The 19,851-nt window shown below is 44.8% G+C and overlaps 1 protein-coding gene across 11 annotated transcripts in view; it reads right to left on the bottom strand.

Annotated features, from left to right (window-relative positions):
* The window catches only part of LIMCH1 (LIM and calponin homology domains 1), a 212,836-nt gene that overhangs the window by 22,647 nt on the left and 170,338 nt on the right, over window positions 1–19,851 (bottom strand). For 10 of the 11 annotated variants that reach the window (XM_081875600.1, XM_081875598.1, XM_081875594.1 and 7 more), the window contains 9 exons: window positions 19,265–19,525; window positions 18,067–18,102; window positions 13,400–13,529; window positions 12,484–12,641; window positions 10,079–10,487; window positions 8,564–8,782; window positions 5,830–5,899; window positions 4,470–4,648; window positions 2,507–2,612 (listed from right to left, as the gene is read on the bottom strand). In XM_081875600.1, coding sequence (XP_081731726.1) covers window positions 2,507–2,612; window positions 4,470–4,648; window positions 5,830–5,899; window positions 8,564–8,782; window positions 10,079–10,487; window positions 12,484–12,641; window positions 13,400–13,529; window positions 18,067–18,102; window positions 19,265–19,525 — 1,568 coding nt within the window. The remainder of the gene's footprint in view (window positions 1–2,506; window positions 2,613–4,469; window positions 4,649–5,829; window positions 5,900–8,563; window positions 8,783–10,078; window positions 10,488–12,483; window positions 12,642–13,399; window positions 13,530–18,066; window positions 18,103–19,264; window positions 19,526–19,851) is intronic. The other variant, XM_081875595.1, reaches the window with a different exon arrangement.

Raw genomic sequence — 19,851 nt, forward strand, 5'->3', positions numbered from 1 at the left:
AGGCTTCGCGTTGTGGGAGCTCACACTGCGCTCTGGAGGCTTCACGTTGCTTTCGCAACTGGAGAGGCGCTGCACAGCTTTTCCTCTCTGTGCAGCGCCCCTTCAGCGAAGCGGGAGGAGAAACAGAAGGGGCTCCTTTTCTCTTGCCGCTTCGCTGAAGGAGCGCTGCGCAGAGAGGGAAAGAATTGTTTTTTTCTTGTTCTCCCCCTCTAAAACTAGGTGCATCTTATGGTTGGGTGCATCCTATAGAGCGAAAAATACGGTAAGTGCCCTTTCTCTGTGATCCTGTCACTCACTGAGCTTGGAGAGGACAGGTGACAGCAACAGCAAGTAAGGGGGATGAATAGCAAGGCCAATGGGCTCAGGGTCAGAGGTAAGTCGCCTGCTTAGCAGTTGCCCAGTTCTGTCAATTCGTGACGCCGACCTCTTTAGGATGAATCCATGCAGAAAAAGATAACAACAGTCTACAAATCTTTCCTTAATAATCTGCAACTTTTTAGAGAGAGAAAGCCCCTGAGAAAGCAGACAGACAGACCTTCCACCAACCTCTATGCAGATGGAGAAAGGACAACATCAGCATTAAGTCAACTTTAGGTTCTAAGCTACTGCTGGCTACCAACAGCTACTGCTTTGGGCCATATCTGAATGCCACATGCTATCTAAGCTCTATTTCCCCCCTACGCTGAGCCATGTGGGGAAAGGGAATGTGTCACTCCAGCGCCACAGTTACCAAGAGAGCTCTTGCCATCTTTGGTGAGACGGTTTTGATCTCAACAGCTTCGCGGTATTATGGAGCGAATTGACAAAGTAGATGGTGGCACTGCTCTGTTATACATCAAAGGCGAGCTCTTTGCCAACTATGCGACTGGGAAAGGCACTCTCTACGAAAGCAAGGAGGAAGGGCAGAGATACTAGCTGTGGACACGTTCTAGAAGACACCTATGCGGCGTAGCAAGAGGGCAGGCAGCCGCATCCGAGGCCGACACTTTACCTGACTGTGAGAAAAATTGGTAGCGCCGCCAGGAGTTCCGAACCTTAAGCGGAACGCTGGGGCTGTTGGGCGACTCTAGAGCGGACGGCAGGCCGGTGGGGGAGGGGGACAGAACAAAACAAAAGACACAACACTGTGAAAGGAAAGCAGAGACCAGAGAGCAGCCAAGAGACTCAGGAAGATGATTAATAAATCTTGTGAAAGTGGGCTGGTTGGTTCTAGCTTCCCATGGAGATCAAGCGAGGGCTGTCCCAGGGAAGATGAAGCAAGCTTGTTTTCTCCCACCCTGGAGGCCAGAATCTGAACCAATGGCTTCAAGTTACAGGAAAGGAGATTCCAACTAAATATCAGGAATAACCTTCTGACGGTAAGAGCTGTTTGACAGTGGAACAGACTCCCACAAGAGGTGATGGACTCTCCTTCCTTGGAGGTTTTTAAGCGGAGGTTGGATGGCCCTACTCGTTTGTAGGCTCAACTCCTGACACACCTGTCATGTATTTGAGATTACTGTATTGCAGGGGGTTGGACTCGATGGCCCTCGAGGTCCCTTCCAACTCAACAACTCCATGATTCCATGTTTGAAAGCAACTAGAAAATGGCAAAACTAATACTGTCCTAGTGCAACATGTATCCTTGATGTGTTACTCTCATGATTGTTTTGATTGCGATTTGGCTGCTTTACTTCTATTTCGTAGCCCGTCTTAGGCCCAGAATGATGGGAGAAAAGGAAGGGGCAGAATGAAGACTGAACAAATAATAAATAAACAAATGGTTTCCATGGTGCTTCTTGCTGAGGGTCTGAAGGCACTCTACAGTCCCTGTTTGCCCAGTACTTCAGTCTACAGAAGTCTCCTCCTCCCACTTGCCTGCTGTCAGTGAAGGAACGGTCCCAGGAAAAGGTTTCAGCCTTTTCCAGGGACAGTCCTCACACTTCTGATTGCCTGTTCTGCTTCTGAATAGAGGTTAAGAATACCAGAGCAAGGGTGAGGTTCGTTCAGTGCCTCCAGACTGCTGGAAGATCACAATGCCATTGCGATTCAGCTTTATTCTGCCATTGCCAACCATGGGAGAATTCTACTTGGGGACATAAGGAACACCAACTCCTTTCTTCATGAAAGCCAGCAAGCAAGTGAACCAACCAAGAAGTCCTCAGTTAACTGTAGTTTCCCCCCTCAAACTCAGAAATTATCATAAAGAGTTTTAGAACAAGCCAACTTCAAAACTTGTCTTGTGATCCTGGCTTGTTCTGAAGCTGTAAACCATGGTTTCCCCAGTTTGGATGAAAAATAAAACTGTGGTTAGCAGAAAACTTCCTGGTTCGTTTGCTCCTAACATGGAGAGGAGAATGAAGAGGTTGTGTGTGTGGTCAAAAGGCCTGCCATAACTTGTTTTGTTTTTTTAAAAGCAAAAGTATGATGTTACAGACTTGTCCTCTACCCCTCTGGCAAATGTTCAAGGATGCACTGAGACTACACCCCTAATTCTTCTTCCCTCCCCACTTCCTGTTTCGTTTACCTTGTGGGGCAGAATTCTGCAAAACCACTTGGCTCCTCTCGGGGATTATCTTCAAAAGTGGAAATATGATACCTCCATCTTGCACAGGGGCTTCCAAAGTCTCTACCTAGGCCAATTTTTGAAGACTAGAATCAGTTCTAAGACAACAAAATAGAATACAAAATATAGACCCTCCTTTTTAGCACTGCCTATCGATGGATTTCTTAGCTGCACTAATTAAGCAGTCTAGGCTGTATCAGGTAAGCAGGATATTCTGCCTAACTTGCGTTTATTTATTACGGAATATATGGTCTACTTTTTCTAACCAAACAGATGCACTGAAGTGGCTGGAAGTCCTAAAGACAGACACATGGAAATCACAAAACACCTTGTCTGAATAGAATTGCTTTAATTTGTTTATGAAAACAAATGAGGACGTCTAAACATTTTTTTTTTTGCTTGTTTGTTTGCACTGGCTGACATAATTCACAATGCATTTTCCCTTATCACCTCCTTCCTGTGTAGTTACAGTCCTACCTCTGTCCGAACAGGAATATATTAGAGTAAATTCCTGGCTCTGCAGATGCATAAATGAAGCTTGCTTTTTAATCTTCTAAATCTATTTGCAAGCTAGAACTGACAGAAAATTCTTCTTTCCCTTTTTGTGCGAATGCTTTCCCATGAGGGTACACATCTCCTTGTGGGAAAGATGAGCACATTCCAGCTTCACATGGTGGAAATGCAAAACGAAAACCAGCTGTGTATCTTGCATTTTGCTGGTCAGCCTAGACAAGACGCAAAATGTGTCATTAGGAACTATTCTTTACTCTCAAAAAAATTAATAATAGCTACGTATGGGCCCTGTTCTCTAGCGGCAGCTAGACTGGTGACTGGGAGTGGCCACCAGGACCATATAACACCAGTCGAGGGTCTACACTGGCACCCAGTACTTTTCCAAGCACAATTCAAAGTGTTGGTGCTGACCTTTAAAGCCCTAAATGGCCTCGGCCCAGTATACCTGAAGGAGCGTCTCCACCTCCATCTTTCCAGCGTCGAGGGCCTTCTGGTGGTTCCCTCACTGAGAGAAGTGGAGTTACAGGGAACCAGGCAGAGGGCCTTTCTCAGCAGTGGTGCCCTCCCTGTGCAACACCCTTGCATCAGGTGTCAAGGAGATAAAGAACTGCACAACTTTTAGAAGACACCTGAAGGCAGCTCTTTATCAGGAAGTTTGTAAACATTTTATTAGGTTTTTATATGTGTTGGAAGCTGCCCAGAGTGGCTGCAGCAATCCAGCCAGATGGGTGGGATATTATTATTATTATTATTATTATTATTATTATTATTATTATTTATTATTATTGCAGTGTGTGGCAAGGGAAAGTTTCCCTCATTTGTATTGTTGAAGAGCAGTGAAACTGAAGGGACAGTGCTGCTTGGTCTGCTGTTTTCATCTTGATTAAAACCATCCTTGGGATACTGTTAGCGCAGAAAAGAAGAATATGTTTTCACACTAATAGCAGAGTTCAGGAGGGATTTTTATTGGGATTATGGCATTGGACAGAAGAATTGACCCTCCCAATGAAAATCAGCTCCCTCATGCCTGTTATCCGATAGAAAAGAATACCCTGATATAGTGTTTAACCGATGCATTGAGCCTCATGTCTAGCGTCATCCTCAACTGTAAGACAGAGTTGTTCCGCCTGGCCTTTGGCTTGGAGCCAATTTGATTCCCTCCCTCCCTCTCTCTCTCTCTCTCTTTTTTTCCTTTTCCTTCTCCTCCTGCAATGAGGCTACATTTTAATATTTTAATGTTCCATTATTTTAATGTTGTATTTTATTTTTGTTTTTAAGTTTGTAATCATTCATCTTGTTTTTATTATTGCTTGTAAGCCGCTCTGAGCCCGGCCTTGGCTGGGGAGGGCGGGGTATAAATAAAAAATTATTATTATTATTATTAACTGTATGTTTTAGTGCATCACACTACCTTCTGGATAACTGGTGCTTCTACTTCCTTCAGTTGCCCCCTTTCAAGTTTCTTCGGCTCCTCATTTGAGCCCATTTCCTTGCGATGATTACTGAGGAAAGAGTTCGTGACGGAAGAGAACTCCGCCATGGCCACAGTGGGGCTGGCACGGGAAACGGTTGTGCTGAATTCTTTGTGGTCTGAAGAAGGATTGGGGGAACAAGGGAAAAGCAAACAAAAATCAATCAGGACGATTAAATAAGAAAGAGAAGGGCAGCCTCATGTCAAGAACGTTGAAAATGTTACCCAATAAAAAGACACACAGAAAACATATTCAGAAACGTTTATCTGAGCATATACTGTTGCTTTGTTTTAATTCTCATTTTATGTAACTGTTGCATGTCGTATGTCTAAGTGTGTATAAGTGTGTGTAGACACACAGAAGAAGAAAAATCCAGTGCAGACGATGGCCACTATTTCTAGAAAGCAGAAAGAATAAACAGGCCCACAACTTTTAGCCAGTTAGAAACAGTGCTTTTTTTTTTCTTAAAAAAATGTTTAGGGGTACTCTCATTTTTCTCCTCATACTGAAATACTGTCCCTCAATGAGACCAAACTTAGATTCACAAAAGGTTTAGGAGTATGTGTACCCCTTTGTCCCCCCCCCACTGGTTTGAAATATGAAGCTGACTAAAGTGATGCCCCAAACTATCGGACAATACACTCAAAAGATGCAGTATAACTTTAATATAAACACTTTTGCAGCATCTAAAAGGAGGCATTCTACCTGCTCTCACATAGAAAGGAATGCCTCTCTTAAGATGGTTCCCACTACAAAACATACCTGCAAAGGATAAAAACAAAATATTGCATGCCTCTTCCTTCAAAATTTATTGATTTATCCACACATACATAGCTTTAATAATTAAAAAGCTAATAACTAATTTAAATTTCGTTCCCATTTTCCCCCACTCTTAATCTCAGGGTTGGAGGTTCAAGCCCCACCTTGGGCAAAATATTCCTGCATTGCAGGGGGTTGGACTAGATGACCCTTGTGGTCCCTTCCAACTTGACCGTTTTATGGTACTTCTATGATACCTGGAGGGTATCATACTGGTTGACCTGCTGTTGAAAGTAATGTGGGGGTTTTTAAATCAAGTTTTATGCGTTATATACTTTCCAAGTTATTTTCATGCTTTTCTTCTGAAAAACATCGTAACCCATAAAAAGCCTTTTAAAACCCAGGCAAAAACAAACATGATGTTCACTGCTGTAAACTGCTTAATCACAAGTTAGCTTTCTTTCACGAAACCTCTAGAGGGCACTGTTCATGTATGTGTATAGACAAAAAGCCCATATAATATTCCTTAAAGCAACAAACCTGGAGACAGTCTTTCCGAATCGGTTTTCTCATTTTGGTTGATTGATTTAGCTTCTTCCGTCAAGGTGCCCTGCAGAGAACATTTATATTACTGTCGATCCACAGGCAGAACAATTGCAAATGGGAATGAAGAAAACATCAAACTTTGGTTTGGTTTTCCATCACAGAACAATATTCCAAACTTTTATATTGGCCACGCTTCCATGCCACACTAAACCGCAACTGAGTGCAATGCAATCGAGCCCTCGTGAGCCACAGTAAGCCCTTGGCTTGCATATTGTGTACCCCTTTCCGCTCTTCCACCTGTGTGACTGGAAAAGAGAAGTTTGGAAGCGTTTGCTTCTCCATGGTTTGTCGTTTTGTATGAAATTACAAAGTATGCTTACCCTTTACTCTGGTTCGTTTGAAGAAAATTTGAAACCATTCTTTTAATTTGGCTTTTACAAAACAAAACAAACTATAGTTCTGTTCATCTTGCAAGAGGCTAGCAAGGACCGCCGACTCTGGCTGCAGTTTATCCCACCTACGTAGAGGACCAGACGGCACTGATTGGCCGGCCGAACCAGTCCCTAAGAGGAGGCCTATACAAAGCCCACCAGTTTGGCCATTCGCTGGCAGGCGAGCACCAAACCCTTGCCCCGTCACTGGATCGTCGCAGGGCCCATAGACCGGCCAACCATTTAAGGTAAGCAGACTTCCCTGTGAATGGCTCCCATGTAGCACAGGATTCCATCTAAATGACCTTAATTACACTAATTTTATTTCGTTGCTAAAAAAAAGTAAAAATTATCCTACCCCTCAACCAAGTTCCCAAGAGCATCTTACAAAAACCAAGAATGCAATACGGTTAAAATGTAAGTGCCATACAAATTGTTATTATTGAAATCTCAAATATGATCTAACCCATGTAAAAAGAGGCTCTTTCCTCCCAAATCGACATCCCATGTAAAAGACCCAAGTCATTGGCCCATTTCGAGTAATTAACATTAGGTCTCCTATTCTCCCCTTGTCCCCCCCCCCAAATCTGCTCTGTAAGGGTTGCCCAGTTCCCAGAGCTGAATTTGAGGGTTCCTTGCACTGTGTGCATGGAACTCTGTTGCATCAGCAGAACTGTGGCATTGGATATGGCCCAGCTGGTGGGATCTGCTGACAAATAAGCTGCCATGTGCTGGGGAAGCATTTAAAATAATAATAATAATAATAATAATAATAATAATAATAATAATAATAATAATAATTTATTTATTTATACCCCGCCCATCTGGCTGGGTTTCTCCAGCCACTCTGGGTGGCTTCCAACAGAATACTAAAATACAATAACCTATTAAACATTAAAAGCTTCCCTAAACAGGGCTGCCTTCAGATGTCTTCTAAAAGTTTGGTAGTTATTTTTCTCTTTGACATCTGGTGGGAGGGCGTTCCACAGGGCGGGTGCCACTACCGAGAAGGCCCTCTGCCTGGTTCCCTGTAACTTGGCTTCTTGTAGCGAGGGAACCGCCAGAAGGCCCTCGGCGCTGGACGTCAGTGTCCGGGCTGAACGACGGGGGTGGAGACGCTCCTTCAGGTATACTGGACCGAGGCCGTTTAGGGCTTTAAAGGTCAGCACCAACACTCTGAATTGTGCTCGGAAATGTACTGGGAGCCAATGGAGATCTCTCAGGGCCGGTGTTATGTGGTCCTGGCGGCAAATCCCAGTCACCAGTCTAGCTGCCACATTCAGGATTAGTTGTAGTTTCTGGGTGACCTTCAAAGGTAGCCCCACGTAGAGTGCATTGCAGTAGCCCAAGAGAGAGATAACTAGAGCATGTACCACTCTGGCGAGACAGTCTGCAGGCAGATAGGGTCTCAGCCTGTGTACCAGATGGAGCTGATAAACAGCTGCCCTGGACACTGAATTGACCTATGCCTCCATGGACAGCTGTGAGTCCAGACTGACTCCCAGGCTGCGCACCTGGTCCTTTAGGGGCACAGTTACCCCATTCAGGACCAGGGAGTCCTCCACACCTGCCCGCCTCCTGTTCCCCAAAAAGGGTAGTGGCATGCAGTGATTTTTTTTGCAGGGAAACAGGGACAGAGGAGCCAACTTGCTGGGGCAATGGGGGGGAGTGATGTCATGACCTCCTGACGTGTGTGCGAAGATCTTGCCTCCCTCCTTAAGCTTGGCAGAAGCTTCCCTTTGGGAGGAAGGCGCCAGGCATTAATGCTTTAATACTCTAATTTACTAGGGACACAGGTGGTGCTGTGGGTTAAACTACAGAGCCTAGGACTTGCCGATCAGAAGGTCAGTGGTTCAAATCCCCGCGATGGGGTGAGCTCCCGTTGCTCGGTCCCTGCTCCTGCCAACCTAGCAGTTCGAAAGCACGTCAAAGTGCAAGTAGATAAATAGGTACTGCTCCAGCAGGAAGGTAAACGGCGTTTCCGTGCGCTGCTCTGGTTCACCAGAAGCGACTTAGTCATGCTGGCCACATGACCCGGAAGCTGTACCCTGGCTCCCTCGGCCAATAAAGCGAGATGAGCGCCACAACCCCAGAGTCAGTCATGGCTGGACCTAATGGTCAGGGGTCCCTTTACCTTTACTCTAATTTACTGGGAACATTCACGGGACTAGCCTAGTAACTAGTTCACTGGTGGCACTAATGGTTTGAAGGACACCTGAAATGTACTGTAAAAGAGAGACTGAAAGTGGGTCCACCCCTATTGCAAAGCACGGCCAATCTGATGGCACGGTCCTTACCGTCTGCGCTCTGTCTTTGCTGTGCTCGATGAGCCGCTTTAGGACAAGCTCAGTGCTAGGGCTGTTTTGTTCCCCCTCCACTGAGGAACCGTCCACCACACTGTTGGACTTTGGCGACCGGCTTGGCGAAGGGGCAAATATTAACGTTGTGCATTCTCTCTCTCGTTCCTCTTCCACTCCGTTGACAGCTTCTCCGTTCATGCTGACTTTTCCATCCACCTGCAGGGTACAGTTTCAAAAACCACGTGGGTAACGTAAAACTGAGAGGCCCCAAGGCAAGGTGTATTATTTCTCAGCGGAAAGAAGTGAAAATTCTTTTTGTGGCCTCAGTGCTTCTGGCGCAGTGAAGCAGACTTTTAGGGTGCCGTTCCCGCCAGCGTTACAGCAACAGCACGCAAGCCATTTGAGTTAGTGCAACTCCACGTGTGATTATTCTTTCCCAGACACTTCTGATTCTCTCTTTCCTCCCCTGCTCTCTCCTCTGTTGTCTTCCCCTCTTGTAAAATTTACATTTTAAGCCAGGGGCCAGCAAACTTTTTCAGCAGGGGGCCGGTCCACTGTCCCTCAGACTTTGTGGGGGGCCAGACTATATTTTGGAAAGGAAAAAAAAACACACACACACACAAATTCCTATGCCCCACAAATAACCCAGAGATGCATTTTAAATAAAAGCACACATTCTACTCATGTAAAAACACCAGGCAGGCCCCACAGATAACCCAGAGATGCATTTTAAATAAAAGGACACATTCATGTAAAAACACGCTGATTCCCGGACCGCCCGTGGGCCAGATTTAGAAGGCGATTGGGCTGGATCCGGCCCCCGGGCCTTAGTTTGCCTGCCCATGTTTTAAGCGTTCTGGGAAGGGGGTCTACTCTTTTGGTTTGTAAGGGCAAACAGGAAGAGTGAAATAAATATAAATACTTAAAGGCTGGAATCTGATTAAAGAAATATTTGAGTTTGCATCTAACTAACTTCCACTCAGAGTTAGAAATTAAGGGACCCAGATTAGCCATGTTCCTTAATTTCAGCAGATCTGCTCTGAGTATAACAGACACTGAAGCATCAGAAGTTTTTTAATCTCTGAAGTTTTATCTTTTCTATTTCCTCTTGGAAGCTCTTTTCTATCTCTCCCTCTCCCCCCCCCCCTTATTTCTCTATCTCTTTTTCGTCATGTTTTATCTTACTTAATGTTGGACAAAAAATACATTTGAGATTAAGTTTTGCATTTCTCTTCATGAACTCTAATAAAATTTATTTTAAACATGAAAATCCTCATCAAGTAAACCCGCACACATGTGCATATTAACAACCGCTCTGAAGGAAAGCATGTTTCACCGAGGCAACTGGGGCACGACTCACAATTTACCAAAATATTTTCAGTCAATTTATCTGCTTTAATCAAAAGCAGCAAACATAATGATGAAGACCCTTGTCATATATGAAACGGGATTCTCGAAAGCTTCCCTTTCCTTCTCTCCTGAGCTACCTTTGACTCACCTAACGCAACCTACCTTAAAGGTTCTCAACACCTGCTGCGTGCTTTTGGGTTGCGAGTAAGGCTTGGCAGTCAACATAGGCACAGCCTTCGAGACAAACGGTTTGCTTGGAGAGGTGCGGCCAGTCGAGACGCTGCCTTCTGACCCGCCGGCGGGAGCGATGGTTGCCTCTACCTTGGCAGTGTACTTGGGGGCGGGGAGCGACTGTTGCCGTAAGTATCTCAGGGGGTTGGGGTCCTTGGGTGGGGACGACGAATTTGGCTCCGCTGAATGGCTTCTCTCCAGAATTTTTGGCATCTCCAAGCGCTCGAGGACAGCTTCGCTAATGGTGAACCTCTCAATGTACTGCTGGAGGATATTATCCGCTTCCTCACGTGACCTGGCATTCTTGTACGCTTCGTGCAGAGCTCTCTCGCGCCTCTCTCTGTTTGGGTGTAACAGAAGCAAGGTTGCAAAGGGGGACCTATCATTATTGCCATTAATTACCGTATTTTTCGTTCTATAAGACGCACCAGACCATAAGACGCACCTAGTTTTTGGACGTGGAAAACAAGAAAAAAATATTCTGAACCTCAGAAGCCAGAACAACAAGAGGGATCACTGCGCAGCGAAGGCAGTGATCCCTCTTGCTGTTCTGGCTTCTGGGATAGCTGCGCAGCCTGCATTCGCTCCATAAAACGCACACACATTTCCCCTTACTTTTTAGGAGGGAAAAAGTGAGTCTTATAGAGCAAAAAATACGGTAAATTTGTATACCGCCCGACACCCGCAGGTCTCAGCACGCCTACGACATAAAATCATGTTATAAAAAAACACAATATACAGAGTAAGTTGAATAAGTCAGCATGTGCGCAAAAAAAGAGGATGCCCCGCTCGTTTCTGCTTTGCAAGAGAGTCTGGGCAAAGTAGCATCCAGCCTCAGTTCGCTTAAACTAACTTAATTGCTGGCGCCATTTTATACCATAAGCAGAATCAAGTCAGTCGAGCCTTACCACTTCCCACTGCAGTAAGAAATTTCCTAGCTTGAATGCAACCCTTCGCCATACTCCCTGCATAGAGAAAACAATCATGGCGGGGAGAATATCAGGCGGAACATTTTACCCTGACATGCTTGTTTTCTATGTGAAATACACACACACCCCATGGATGGGCGATTCAGACATGCAACCCCTTCCTTCCAAGGTGCACTTATGCTTGTGGCCTGAAGTTGCACCGACCAGGAAAAGATTTACTGTGTGAATCTGTTGATTATGCAAAAGATGATCATGAACCATATATTTTACCACACACACCTCCACTGGACGTGTGGCAAAACCCTCCTCATCCGTCGACAGAATAATACAGCTGGGAGGTTGTTTGTTCCTTGGAGATCATGGCATCCTCATTGGATACAGAGAAGCAACTCTAGAGTAGGAATCACTAATGACCAAGTAGATCCCTGGGGCAACCAGGTGTATGTTAAAGAAGTGTTTGCTCCACCCAGAAGATGGAAGGGGCTACTTCTTACCCAAAAAGGTCCCAACTGTGGAAGGGACCAAATTCCACCCCCTCTTCTGGAGGAAATTGCAGTAAAACGTAATTATGCATAAGTGCTAGTTTGTGCATGAAGGGATTAGACAATAGAGCTGGATTGCAAGACTCAGCTATGTCACACCCCCTCTTCTCCAGTAAGTGAGGAAATGAATCTTTCTCTTCCTGTTCCCTCTCTCTCCACACCATGTAACCTAAGAGGAAGGATGTGTCTAAGCTTAGAGCATGTGTTCAGAACTATATTCTGTATTTTCTACCCAAGAGTATTCTGCCTGTGTTCTCCTTGCTGCTGCTTCGATAAATGCAACACTCTGTCCTTTGGAACGTTTTGTAAGTAAAGTATTTTAAACTTACTTAACAGTGTGGTTTGTTCACTGTAGGAGGGGTAGAAAGAGTGGAGTGCTTTGCAAGTGGACTAAACGGGATAGGCAAACAGTTAAGCAGCCTACATTCCTAACGCTTCACTGTATTGCTTGACTTTGTGAGCTTAAACTCTTCTACTAGGCTCTCTCTTGCTGTAGAGGTATGTTTAGCCCCACATTTTGAATCTAGGCATCCAGCTTATTCTTTTATTATTCACCCTACGCACAGAGGTCACAGTAATTCTACACCCCACACAACCTCCACCTTATTTCACTGAGCTCCACAGCTTTAAGTAATTTTCTCCTAGCCAGCTCACTTCTGGCACCAGAACTAGAAAACTACTTTAAAATATTGGAGCTTGGTGAGGTGAGACGGAGGCTAGATTTTGCTCCCTGTTCTTCTTTGCAAAAGAACAGACCCCCATGCTTCGAACATGGCCAGCGCTTATTCGACACCCACAGAGTTGGCCTACACGTATAGTTGCACTCCAAGAGTCCTCAAACTGTGCTTTCATTAAATGAACCTACTTCTCTTCCACAATTTCTCTGTAGGTCTTTATGCTTTTCCTCCGCTCACTGGCCTCCTCAGTGCCAGTCAGTAGTCTCTCCATCTTCTTTCTCTCGGCTTCTTTTTTAAATAAGTCCTGAGAAGCACTTCTCCGGCGACTTTTCCACCTGGCTAAGTCCTGCAGGAGGAAGATGGGCAGAGGACAGAACTGTAATGATTAGGCATGATGTTGAAAATCAACTCTGTGAGGTATAATAATAAAAAAATAGTAGTAATAATTATTTATTTATATGCCACCCATCCGACTGGGTTGCCCCAGCCACTCTGGGCAACTGCCAACAAACCAAAGCACAGTAAGACATCAAACATTAAAAACTTCCCTGTACAAGGCTGCCTTCAGATAGGTAGGTTTGGTTACTTGTCTTCCGCCAGTAGGCCGAGACTCACAAACAGGTAGCACCCCAACCGAAGGTCTGTTATAGCACAGTCATTTCCTCAGTGTTTCCCAAGCTTGCGACTACGACTACAATTTTTGGACTACAATTCTCATCATCCTTGAAGCCTGGTCCTGCTAGCTAGGGAGGATGGGAGTTGTAGTCCAAAAATAGCTGAAGACCCGAGTTAGGGAAACCCTAGTTTAGACTAAATATACATATGAGAAAGCCGGAAAGCAGATGACCTGAGGCAAAAGAAAGGATGAGCTTCCTGTAGCTGCATTTGTATAACACAGTGAAGTATTCAAAGTGGTTCACATAATCTTTACAACAAACCTGTAAGCTAAGTCAATAGCATCATCTCCTCTAAACTGCAACTGAAAGTGTGGCTTACGGAAGGCCAACAAGTGAATTTGTAGCAAAGGTGAGATCCAAAGCAACGATCCCAATTTCTCACAGGTTTCCTTCTCCCTGCAAAAGAGTCTTCTGTTCTCATACTCACATCTTGCCACCGGTCCTCTTCCTCTTTGAGCTGGTGGTGGATCGCCTGCAGCTTCTCATGGCGAGCTTGGCTATGAGGTTGCATCATGGCAGCCTCGTCTGCGCACCTCATGTCAAACATGCTCACGCTCCTGAAAAGAAAAGCAAGGAAAGGATGAGGAAGGAGGCTATTTGTCGTGGATAGACTTGGTGCGTTTCTGCCACAGGAGGGCGCTGGAGCAAACTTAAATGCATCGCGTTCTGCAGAAAGCTGTGAAGTGGCAAAGCTGGAGGTATTTTTGCATGTGCATCCACTTCATCAGAAGCCATGTGCTTTTTTACTTTAGTATAAACAAGGCTATACTAACGTACATGCAAATTGTCTGATTGTGGTCCGTTCCAGTAACACCGCTGCAAAAGGAAGAGCTGGAGGTCTGCGCAAGGCTGCCCTTTTGCTTGGCATCTAATGTGAATTGAGCACAGCCCTGTCCTTGCGTAATTTCTCAACTGTCCCTTGTTTCGTTAGGAAATACAACAATAATCATTCTTCGGGCGTTAATAGCACCGACTGGAAAGGTTTTGGAGTGAATCAGCACCAGTGGTTTTTTAAAACTGCATTCAGGCAAACACCAGAGAGCTCAGCAGGGTTCCCCAGTGAGAATTTTGGTAATGATGGAAAAATTCCCCTCGCCCACCTCTGCTGATCTTGTTTTGCAATGCACAGAGGGGAAGGCTGAATGTGGTTTAGGCTGCACTCTCAGTTCATGGGGTGTTATACAGTGGCTGTGTTCAGATGTCACAGTGCAAGTGAGTCCAGGCAAGCCTGCTCTCCGTTCCTGTCTTCTCCCCTGATGCAGCCACAAGCAGTTGAGAAGCTTCCACTTCTGTTTTTGCTTAACCACAGCGTGTCGTCCAAACTGCGGTTAACACCAACCATGGTTTCTTTGCGGGGGGGAAGCCAACTTGAAACCATGGCGGTGTAAACAGAGCATTAACATCAGCCACAGTTTGCACAACATGGTGTGTTGTGGTTTAGCGAAACCTTCTGTACTTTTCCTGGCACATGCATCTAAAGAGCAGATGAGAAAGGAGCGAGCAGTGAGCACAAACATAAAGGTTAGTAGTGTGATCACTGAACACAACTGGTGGGGACTTGATAGGCCATATCTGTGCCCCAAATGAACTGAGTGTGTGCCTTCAGATAGGTCCCAGAATCCACTGCAAAACACAAGGGCTGCCTGGAAGACATGGAAAAGTGTTCCCTTCACACTAGAAAGTCTGAAAACTGCTTATCTAAACTTTAGTTATGAAAGGACCATGAGTTACTCGGAGCAAAGATTTCTGGTTTCCTGAAACAACTGAAGTGATACATTAGAGACAGTTGAGATGTACATAACTGCAGGTTAAATGCCAACAGGCGAGTTAAGTAGTGAGAGCCATCCCTACTGAGCGCACATGCAGAGTGAATGGTCACAGAATTCCATTGTTATTCTGGTTTTAAAAAACAACAACAACCCACCAAAGTTCCACTTATTAACACACCATTACACAAGGAGCAGCAATCACGCCCCATCACAGTCTCCTTTGCAAAATGAAGTTAGAGGCTGGTTGTTAAAAAACACTGGGTGAGATAAAATACCACAAGCGTAGCGCATGAGACAAGACAGTATACAGAGCTGGTTAATTTTCAGCTATTTAAAGAATATGCACCATATTTCTGGTTGCCTTTGGATGGAAGTGCAGTTGACTGTATAAATTAAAATAAGCAAATCAGCCTCCTTTGTGTTTCTGTATGAACATGCCCATACATGAAGAGATTAGGAATCTCCAACAATGAATTCTTAACTACCATGCCACAATGGTGTAATATCAACGAAGGAGTCAAGTGTAGACGTCTTCTGCCATCTACCAGTTTCTGTTAGAATCCTTAATACAGCAGGCCTGTATAGCCCATTTTCTATTTGAAAGTATGTGAATTGTATGGAACTATCTAATGATACCTCAGAATGCTACAGAGCCAAATTCCTCCTCCTAGAATTGGCTTTTAATGCACATTTGCAACAAAAATCTAGGGTTCAGGGCGGGTTGCTTTTTTGTTTTGTTTTGTTATTAAAAACGGATTCCCCAGTACATGAAAGTAATCATCTCTTGTGGGAATACAGTCAAGATCTTTATTCTTGCTTTCCATTTCTTTGCTCCTAAGTACTCGCCCTTTAAAATGATGTAATATTACAGGAAAACAATGAAACGCCTATTTTTTATTTTTTAACTTTTTTTAAAAGGGGTTTGATATTATCCCTGAGACTTCATAAATTATACGCAAGCAGTCATGTTATTAAAGCGTAGCAGGATTTTCTTTTAACGAACTAAGGTCTACATTAATTTCCTTCTGGGATAAATCTTTAAGTGACGGGATGGAAAACTAGTGAACTTTATTATATGGCATGGTAAGTTATGTTTAGGGGGGCCGGAAAGTTGGATGCCAAAGGGTAACTGAAAGTCAGAGTCAGGCCAGAGTTGTGGACATCCATAGAAAAATCCAGAGTTAGTTGTCCCTAGACTAGGCATTCTAAGGTCATAGTCGGTGACATGAAGCTGGAGCCAGAATAAGTGTTTGAGGATGAAAGCAGCAGGAAGTACATTTCTGTTGACCTGAAGTCGTACCTCGGGTTACAAACACTTCGGGTTACAGACTCTGCTAACCCGGAAGCAGTACCTCAGGTTAAGAACTCTGCCCCAGGATGGGAACAGAAATTGCGCGGTGGCGGTGCGGCAGGTCCCATTAGCTAAAGTGGTGCCTCAGGTTAAGAACAGTTTCAGGTTAAGAACGGACCTCTGGAATGAATTAAGTTTGTAACCAGAGATACCACTGTACTGGGCCATGGCCATTTAGGGCTTTAAAAGTCAGCACCAACATTTTGAATTGTGCTTGGAATCATACTGGGAGCCAATGTAGGTCTTATATGGTCGGTGTTATATGGTCTCGGCGGCCACTCCCAGGCCCCAGCCTAGCTGTCGCATTCTGGATTAGTTGCAGTTTCCGGGTCACCTTCAAAGGTAGCCCCACGTAGAGCGCATTGCAGTAGTCCAAGCGGGAGATAACTAGAGCATGCACCACTCTGGTGAGATATTCTGCGGACAGGTAGGGTCTCAGGTGGCGTATCAGAGGGAAGCTGCCCAAAGTGGCTGGGACAACCTAGTCAGATGGGCAGGGAATAATAATAATAGAATAGGACACCCCTATTTTCATCAGATAAATGTTGGCAGGTATGGTATCGATCAATCCATGCAGGCTTAATATTGCTTGCCAAACACAGGGGTTGATGAGTCAAGTCTCTCATCTCTGCTGTAAAGGGCTCTAAGGTCGGAGCACCCATTGTCCTAAGTAGCTCACTAGGGCTAAGTACCAGACACATGTTATGAGGTTCCTCGTTTAAGCCTGGATTCCTTGACAATGAGAACATGTTTTAAGACGGGGCCTGAATATTAGGGTGCAAAAACAAACTAAATGCCACAGGGAAGACTGATTTCTTTCTTTAAAAGCAACCACTACTAAATATAAACAACAAACTCAAAACAGACCCATTGGGCTCCAAGTCTGAACTGGGCAGGGAAAGGCTATTTACAGTAATCTTTTCCTTCCAGCTCAAAATTGCTCACTTCCTCAAGTTGATTTTCTCTCTGGTTTGGGGACACACAATATGGGGACATCACCCCTTTTCTCTCATAAGTGGGGGGAAAGCAGATCGGGAAATGAGGTTCTGTGGAGGCCAAGTGGCAGGAAGGGAAACAGTTGAGCCCCTTCTGCCGCAGTACAGAAGGCTGATTTTCAATTTTATTTTATTATTCATGTTGGGGAAAGAAATGCAAAACTTACGCCAGAGATCCTACAAAGTAAGTTAACTGTGCTTTGACTTTTGAATCTCAGCTTGATGTAATAAACTCATTCCCTCAACTTACTACTTAGTAATCTACTCCTAGACCTAAAGGTAAAGGGACTCCTGACCATTAGGTCCAGTTGTGACCGATTCTGGGGTTGCGACGCTAATCTCACTTTATTGGCCAAGGGTCATGTGGCCAGCATGACTAAGCCGCTTCTGGCAAACCAGAGCAGCGCACGGAAACGCCGTTTACCTTCCCGCCAGAGCGGTACCTATTTATCTACTTGCACTTTGACGTGCTTTCGAACTGCTAGGTGGGCAGCAGCTGGGACCGAGCAATGGGAGCTCACCCTGTCGCGGGGATTCGAACCGCCGACCTTCTGATCAGCAAGTCCTAGGCTCTGTGGTTTAACCCATAGCACCACCTGCGTCCCTACTCCTAGACCTAGCCTATGCTTATTCAAGTCTCCCTTATTTATAATTCCAGTTCCTTTAGTCATCGCAGGCGAGTGGGCTCTACAGACCCCACAGATTTCCTTTTTTTAAAAAAGGATCAAGCCACAGATTAGCATAAGTCATTTCTTGCAGCAACATCCACATGCTTTATAGCTTTCTGAAAAGGCATGACTTCAGAGCACATACCATCACATCACAGTGTATATGTTAAAGCACGCATATTTCGAACAGCTCTGCATCGGAACAATGGCGAGTAAGAATGGTGCATCAGCTGCATTTAAAATTAGTAATAAATACGGAAAGCATGCAGTTTAAGTTGTTAAAGCAACCCACTGAGCACACAACAACTTACTCTGCGTCATCAGACACAGGAGTTCTGGAGCCGAATCTATAAAACCAAATATAAAATTAGAGAGGCTTTGTGGGGGGTGGAGATATAAATTGCATTGAGAGGAAAGGAGGGGGGCGGGTAGAAGAGGAAAACCACATCAAGCAAGGAGATGTTCATTTGAAGCCAGTCTTCTCCATCAGTCCAGAGTGTGGTACGAACACTGCATATTCAAAGCATCGCATGTGAGATCACGCTTTAATCCTTCACACAACAACTATAAAAACCCAAACCAAACAATTTTTTAAAAAATGCTTTTCAAATTTGGAACACCCTGTTAGGAAGCCACACTGTGAAACCAAGGCTGGGAAGTGATTCCTCATAAAAGCAGATATAAGAAGTATATTTCGTTTTATGAGATGAGCCACACATGCAGTTACATGTTGCACCATGCATAATCAATATCCGTTAAAAAGACATTTCAATATGCATAGTATGCTGGACCTGAGATGCATTCCGCAAGGGGGGGGGGATCCAGATAATGCCATTGGATCTTGCAAGTGAATACGTTTCTACATCCATCCTGAAAGTTTATGCAACTCATTAGCAATGATTGAGTTTCATTTGGCACAGTCATATTTACACCCAGAAAAATCATAGCCATATACATGGATTGGAAGCTCTCCAAAGAATCTACCGTTCTCCCAAACCAGCACCTTCCCCTTCATTCCTATAGAAGAAGAAGAAGAGTTTGGATTTGATATCCCGCCTTTCACTCCCTTTAAGGAGTCTCAAAGCGGCTAACAATCTCCTTTTCCCTTCCCTTCCCTTCCTCCCCCACAACAAACACTCTGTGAGGTGAGTGGGGCTGAGAGACTTCAAAGAAGTGTGACTGGCCCAAGGTCACCCAGCAGCTGCATGTGGAGGAGTGGGGAAGTGAACCCGGTTCACCAGATTACGAGTCTCGCTCTTGACCACTACACCACACTGGCACTAGCCTATTTTGTAGAGATTTCTTAGAATTTCTGGGAAAGAAACCAAAAAATGCACCACTGGAAAGCACTTTATTAGTTTCAAAAAGGCACACTTCCCAAGTACATTATGGTTAATCCGCAATTAAAATATTCAACGCAAGAGCAAAACAGGCTTGTTTCCAGCAGGCGCACACCAACACACTACAGACGGCTTTAGGGTGCAATTTCTTGACCACAAGGTAGCTCACGTTTGTGCATGTCCGTCCTTCAGAGACGTAACCCCTTGGCTGTTTCTTTCAGTAAGTTGCATCTCCGAAGAATCTCCTGGCTGGAGAGGCTTGGAGTCCAGCAAGTCCTTATGAGGAGAAGAGGCGCCATCTTGCCTTACACCAGGGACTCTGTCTTCCCCATCTTCCAGTTTGTGCTCAGGTTGCGCCAAAAGCTTTTGAGGGCTTTCTGCACAAAGCTTTGGATGCTTTTCGGGGACTGCCGAGTCCGTCATGGTAATGCTAAAAACGTTAATTTCTGATTTAGCTTGTAGCGAGACACGCTGTATGTACCCAACATGCACTCTGACATAGAAACTAACAGATGAGATTATGACACAAACCATGCATGGCTATAGCAAAGGCAAATACGATTTTCAGTGACAGTAGTTCTGTGCCTCTCTATCCTGACAGGGGGGGGGAGGGGGAGAGACAGCATGTCTGGTTTCACCCAAAGGCAGCAATGAACTGGGTTTTGTTTTTGTTTGTTTTTTTTTTTTGCAGCAGAGCTACCCAACACCATCAACTGCCCTCTGGCTTCACTGAAACCAATAAACCTTTCTGAAACT

This window comes from Podarcis erhardii, assembly GCF_964252035.2.
Source record: "Podarcis erhardii genome assembly, chromosome: 9".
NCBI classification, from domain to species: Eukaryota; Metazoa; Chordata; class Lepidosauria; order Squamata; family Lacertidae; genus Podarcis; species Podarcis erhardii.